This window comes from Canis lupus, chromosome 14 (genome assembly GCF_011100685.1).
Source record: "Canis lupus familiaris isolate Mischka breed German Shepherd chromosome 14, alternate assembly UU_Cfam_GSD_1.0, whole genome shotgun sequence".
Lineage (NCBI taxonomy): Eukaryota > Metazoa > Chordata > Mammalia > Carnivora > Canidae > Canis > Canis lupus.
In genome coordinates, this window is record NC_049235.1 from 2101248 (window position 1) to 2108461 (window position 7214).

Here is a 7214-nt window from a genome sequence, read left to right on the forward strand (position 1 = left end):
GGTGTTATACAGAGTTGTTGAATCACTATATTGTGCACCTGGAACAATTATTACACAAGATGTTTTATTTAAGCTGGATATTAAATTAAAACTTTAAAAAATTATAGCGATATTTGAAAAAAATAAAATAATTATAGTTGTGCATTATGCTTTTGAATTACTGTTTTTACTTTCTTTTGGTAAATGCATACCCAGTAGTGGAATTATGAAGGTATGGATATATTTTTAAATATTTATTTATTTATTTTAGAGAGAGACACAGAAAATGGGGGGGGGGGGGCGGACAGCAGAGGGAGAGGGAGAAAGAGAAGCTCAAGCATACCCCTTGCAAAATGTAGGGTCCAATCCGGGTATTGATCTCATGACCCTGTGATCATGACCTGATCAAGAGTAGGAGGCTTAACTGACTGAGCCACTCAGGCACCCTTAAGGTACTAATACTTTTGATTAACAGTGTGAGTTTCTACATTTCTAGTAAATTTGTTCTATTATGGGTAGTTCACAATCCTACAATGTACAGGAAATTCCCCTTATTAGCACACTGGGTTACTATGTGTAAAGACATGCAAACGCACAGAAGCTCAGTAAACATTTATTTCAGGTAGTCATATTCCACGAGTGATCTATTAACTCCATAGTTCTTCTTGGTGAACCAGGTAAAATATAATGGAGAACATCATGTGGGTGACCAACTATACTGAACGATCAGATTTTGAACTAGTGGGACTCTTCAGTCAATCCAAGCACCCAACTCTCCTCTGTGTGGTCATTTTCGTGGTTTTCCTGATGGCCCTCTCTGGAAACACCATCCTGATCCTTCTGATACACTGTGATGCTCACCTCCACACCCCCATGTACTTTTTTATCACCCAGTTGTCTCTCATGGACGTGATGTACATTTCTGTTACTGTGCCCAAGATGCTCATGGACCAGGTCATGGGTGTGAATAAGATCTCAGTCCCTGAATGCGGGATGCAGATGTTTCTCTACTTAACTCTAGTAGGCTCAGAATTCTTCCTTCTGGCTGCCATGGCCTATGACCGCTATGTGGCCATCTGCCATCCACTCCGTTATCCTATCCTCATGAACCATAGAGTGTGTCTTCTCTTGGTGTCTTCCTCCTGGATTTTGGGATCTGTGGATGGATTTATGCTGACTCCCGTCACCATGACCTTCCCCTTCTGCAGATCCCGGGAGATTCACCATTTCTTCTGTGAGGTTCCTGCTGTAATGAAGCTCTCCTGCTCAGACACTTCCCTCTATGAGACACTCATGTACCTGTGCTGTGTCCTCATGCTTCTCATCCCTGTGACAGTCATTTCAAGCTCCTATTCTTTCATCCTCTTCACCATCCACAGGATGAACTCAGCAGAGGGACGGAAGAAGGCTTTTGCCACTTGTTCTTCCCACATGATGGTGGTCATCCTCTTCTACGGTGCTGCCGTCTACACCTACATGCTCCCCACCTCCTATCACACCCCTGAGAAGGACATGATTGTATCTGTCTTTTACACCATACTCACTCCTGTTCTAAATCCTTTAATTTATAGTCTTAGAAATAAGGATGTCACAAGGGCTCTTAAAAAAATGTTGAATGTGGTATCTGTCTTACAGGAACCTATAAAATAGGAAATATTTGTACTTTTTTTTTTTCTTCACTCTACAAATTACAACTTTAAGATCCCATGTCAATGTTTTTCCTCAGATTCTCACACCATGGCTGTGTTATCATCTTTCATGCCTTTTGGAGGAATGTTTCCTTGTACTGGGAAACTCTTAATTTTTACACTTCTGCATTCAAAATATTGGTACAATTGTATTCTATCCATGTTACATTTTTCAGAAGTTTATAATTGTACTGTGATTCAGCTGGAAAATACTCATATTCTTAACAAATATGTAACAAGATATTTAGAAATAAAGATCATAAGATGTGCAACTCATGAGACAGAGAGAGAGAGAGAGAGAGAGAGAGAGAGAGAAAGAGAGGTGACAAACCAAATGGTATATAATTTTAATACATGAATCCATGCAAAAGATATATTAATTCTTTATTGTGCTATTATTATTATTCTTACTAAGCATACTATTCATACTAATTCTCTATAAATTTGAAATTACTTAGGAATAAAACAGAAAGTATCAGACTTTTGTCTATTTAAAAAATTTGTCCTTGCACCATGGTGGCAGTGTAAGTGACAAATCTTGGGAATCATGCACATATTAATATGACTGATCACTAGTGAAATAATACAATTGTTGGCCTGTATTCAATTAGGGTGATTTTGTTCTTTAGGTTCCAAATCTGAAGATATCCAGTGGCTCTTACCTCTCTGAAATCATTAGTACACTGTGGTCTAAGGTACTGTGAGAAAAATATTAACCCCAAGAAGGAGAGTTTATGGTAGCTTCTTTTGAGCATAAAGGGATATCAGAGCTGAGAAATGAAGTATGTAACTTATTATACAAGCAAGGGGAGGAAATCCATCAAATACCTAGTCCTTTATTTGTTAAATTAAGTACCTAATGCCATATTATAATTTAAAATAACAAATAGCTAACCTAATTTAATATATAAATAATGAATGTCTACTGCCCCTATGGAACTTAATCTGTAGGTATTGTTTTGTGCAAACAGTTGTAATAAAATATATAAATTGTTTTGAGCCTCATGTGGAAAGGGTGCAGCTGATAAGGACACACCAATTCTACCTATGACATGTGAGTTCAGCCGAACAAAGAGGCTGAAAGGAGACCCGAGATCTCAATGTTGAACAATGACTAGATGCTACCTTCATACGAGTACAGGAACCTGGGTGGGACCAGGGCTCTTGCTCAAGGACATGATGACACAGAAAAGGAACACAATGAGCAAAGTTCAGGTGGTTGGCCAAACAGGAGGGAAATGTTCCAATGGCACCTCCTTCCAGGTTCACTTTGTACCCTCATTTCTCGCCCTTTGTGCTCTAGGTATTTACAAATGATAATAAAATGACCAGACCTGGATTTTAGAAAAGTTAAATAATTGGAAATAATTGGAGAAGAGCAACACCGTAGGTATGGAGACCAGGTGAATGAGGACGATGAGCTTGATAGTGTGGATCTAAGTGGATGGACCATCCAAAGTGGAATAATGGGATTTTAGGGTGTAAGCAGGGCCTTGTTGATTCTGGTCCATGAAACCGCAAACTTGGTGCATGTTTAGCAGTTTCTAATTAGCTGTGAATTATCAGAAGTTTTCAAAAGGGAACATTCCCTTTTTTTTCTTGATACACTCAATTTTTTCATGACTAGAAAATAAGAATCTTGCAGTATTTGGGGAAACAATATTGGAAGACTAGTTACAATGTTTTTGTTGCAGTCAAATGAAACACATAAGATATGTATACACTCTTTAACTCCCAAAATATTTGAGGAGTGTGTTTATCCCTCCTCAATTTTTTACGTGGGAATAACACATGCATTTGATGATTTTATTTTTTTTTAATTTTTTTATTGGAGTTCAATTTGCCAACATATAGCATAACACCCAGTGCTCATCCTGCCAAGTGCCCCCCTCAGTGCCCATCACCCAGTCACCCCAACCCCCCGCCCACCTCGCCTTCCACTACCCTTTGTTCATTTCCCAGTTAGGTGTCTCTCATGTCTTGTCACTCTCACTGATATTTTCACTCATTTGATGATTTTACTGAAAACACTGTACACACGGGAAACAAAGGAGCACAGTAGACCAAGATATGTTATGGAACCATATTTTTTCAAAGATTAATTTTTTACTCTATCTCAAACAAAAAATGAGATTAAAAAGGTTTTAGAATAATGATTTTTTAAAGATTATTTATTTATTTATTCTTGAGAGACACAAAGATAGAGGCAGAGACATAGGCAGAAGGAGAAGCAGCCTCCCTGCAGGGAACCCGATGTGGGACTCTGGGACTCAACTAGATGCAGGAACTCCAGGATCACCCCCCAAAGTAAAGGCAGCCACTCAACTGCTGAGCCATCCAGGTGTCTCGAAGAATCATTTTTTGAATAAAGCATTCAAAACACAATTTTCTGTAGCTTATACTATTAAAGATTTATGAGAACTATTCAGCTGGAAAATCTTGGTCAAATTATAGTTATTATATTATACATAGAACATAATGCTCAGAATTACTAGACATAGAGGAACATTTGATGCTCCAAGTTTTTTTGTATCTAGAATGTAAACAACAAATGGAAGAGTTTCTGGCACTCATATGCACTTGCTTGCAGTTTTAAATAAGTAGCTATGCATTGAAATAGTTAAAATGTGCAAACTTCAAATGTGTTCATGTGTTTGTGTTCATGATTCAAGCAGCATTTGGCCAAATAATTTTTAGCTCATGAAAACAAGCCCTCAGTGTTCTTGTATCAAAGGACATGAAGGACTATGATTTAAATTATTGTCAAATTGGGACACTGGGGTGGTTCAGTCAGTTAAGCATCTGTCTTCAGCTCAAGTCATAATCCCAGGATCCTGGGCTTCATCCCCACATTGGGCTCGCTGCTCAGTGGGTGGGGAGCCTGCTTCTGCCTCTCCTTTTACCTACCACTTCCCCTGCTTGTGCGTGCGCTCTCTCTCTCTCTCTATCTCTCTCCCTCTGTCAAATAAGAGAAATTATTATCAAATTTAGGAATAAGCCAACATGGATTAAATGGAGAAACTTGCATTGTTTTTCACCGATACTCTGCTTTTTATAATGGAATATTTTATTTGTTTATTTATTTTACATTATATGCCAGTCAATGTTTTAATTACAGTATGTATATTAACTTATTCAAACCTATTAAACTCTTTGAAGTAGACATTATTTTTGTTGTGGTGTTGGTGGGGTTGTTAAGTTTATTTAATTGTTGCAGGAATACCTATCATGAGATGAACCTCCTAGCAATTTTTTAAGTGTGCACTATAGTATTGTTGACTATAGGACAGTTATTTGTAGTATCCCCATTTTATAGAGAAGGAAATTAAGGTACCGACAGGTTAGATAATATATTTGAAGCCACTAGTTAGTAATATCCAAATGGATATTTGCTAAAAGTGTGAATTCTGAATTGGTTGCATGACTGGGTCTTTCTACAGTGAAAATGATGTATTTGGGTTAAAATACTTTCTGTGATCCTTGCTCTAGGACTGGAAGTAGTGATACCAAGTCCTAGAGAAAACCAGTTTATTATACTACTATTTACTGACTGGCACTATATATTTTCAAAGAGAAGATAGAGGATGTCACACATTATTTTTAAATAACTTCCCAAATGTGAGTAATTATACCTCCGTTATAGTATAATTTTGTAATGCTATAAACATAAATGCCTTTGCAATATAGAGGGTAAAGCATTATTGATATCAAATCATAGTCACAAAAGTTTGTTTTCCATAATTTTAGAGTGATTGAATATTCTTTCTATAGAGAAGTTAGTCTCCAAGAAATTTCTAGTTGCTTGGTACAGCAAGTCATTACTAGATTATAGTTTTCAAATTTGAGTTATGAAAATATGGCTACCACCTAAGTGCATGCTGGAGCTAATGATACAAATCAGTTATCATCTTAACCAAAGCTTTGAGTGGCAAATTAAACACCTGACGGTGGTGTCTTAGGGTTCAGAGGCCAACCACAAGCATGGAGTGATAAGGATGAAGGGCTAAGGGAGGGCTGGCAGGGGACAGTTCTGACTCATCCACCCTGGCTCATGGGCCCAGCCAGCACACTCCTTCCTCTAAAGCAAAGCTAACCGTTGATTGATTCTCCTCAACCTATCCTCCCTCTCTCACCCACTGCCCAAGGGAAATCCTCAGTCTTATTCCACATAGTCACGCTCTTTTTCCAGCCACTTTCTGTCCACAAAAAGGAGGAAGGAAGATGGACAAACATCAACCAGCCCAATAGATGGTACCTCTGCATGGAGGGGTGGTGGGGGGCAGGTCTCACTGGGCAAATAATGACTCTGAGCCATGATCCCAGGATTCTTGAAAGAAAAACAGAATGGAAGGAGCACCTGGCTCTGCTCAGTCAGAAGAGCACTCAACTCTCCATCTCAGTCAGGGTCATTAGTTCAGACACTACGTTGGTCTAGAGATCATGAAACATGAGTGAACGAACTTTAAAAAAATGAAGTAGGCATGGGGTGCCTGGGTGGCTCAATCAGTGAAGCATCTGACTGAGGCTCTGGTAGTGTTCCAGAGTCCTGGGATCAAGGTCCCCATCCCCCACATCGCATCCATCTCTCTGCTAGTGGGGAACCTGCTCCTCCCTTTCCCTCTGCCTGCTGTTCCCCCCACCCTACTTGTGTCTGCTCTCTGTCAAGTCAATAAATAAAGTATTTTCTAAAAAAATTAAGTACATAATTTCTATCTCTTTACAAAGAGATGGAATGGAGAGATAACGCCACAAGGAGGATAGAAGGTTAGATCTCTGATCTAACTGATCTCTATGGTTAGAAAGGGTAAAAATGCTCAATTGTAGGTGATGTCTATGGTTAGAAAGGGTAAAAATGCTCAATTGTAGGTGATGTCTATTTTTAACCACAACTTGAAACAAAACAGGAACCCCTATCCTTGGTTCAGAGTAAGGGAGTTCAACAGTCAGGCTAGATAGGGGTCTTGTCATCTGTGGTGTGAAAAAAGCAGGGTTTAGCAATCTGGAACATAGACATTGTCAATGAGCGCAGGCATAGGTGTCCTCATCCCCATCAAGGAAAGACAGGAAGAACATCAGCATTTCAACCAGCTGCTTTGAGGGGCACCTGGGACGCTCAGTCAGTTAAGCATTCGACTAGATTTCATCTGCCAGGAGGTGTCACTTTTGACTCACTTGGTAAGGCTGTGGGGAGTTCTGTAAGAAAGGTCTCAGGCCAACATTTCCAAGGGGCTTTATTGGCTCCATAAAATCAATCTGAGTTTCTGAAAGCTGTCTGATCCTATCTGAGTCTATGCATGGGTCTTCAAGATGATGCTCCAGGGGCACCTGGCCTGCTCAGTCAGTAGAGAGCACGACTCTTGATCTAGGGGTTGTGAGTTTGAGCCCTACATTGGGTGTAGAGATTATTTAAAAAATAAAATCCAGGGTGCAGGCAGGGGGCAGGGGGAAGACACTATTCTAGTCAACGCCTTGGTAACAGAACTGATCCTTCAGATGGTGTCTTGTTACCACGAGAACGGATTCACACCTAACTCATACAGATGATTT

At 39.4% G+C, this 7214-nt stretch overlaps 1 protein-coding gene across 1 annotated transcript; it reads left to right on the forward strand.

Moving 5' to 3' along the window:
- The first annotated feature begins 666 nt into the window (after positions 1–666).
- OR2T4D (olfactory receptor family 2 subfamily T member 4D) lies at positions 667–1629 on the forward strand. The gene is given in 1 exon segment (NM_001388547.1): positions 667–1629. A coding segment is annotated over 1 exon segment (963 nt).
- The last annotated feature ends 5585 nt before the right edge of the window (positions 1630–7214 follow it).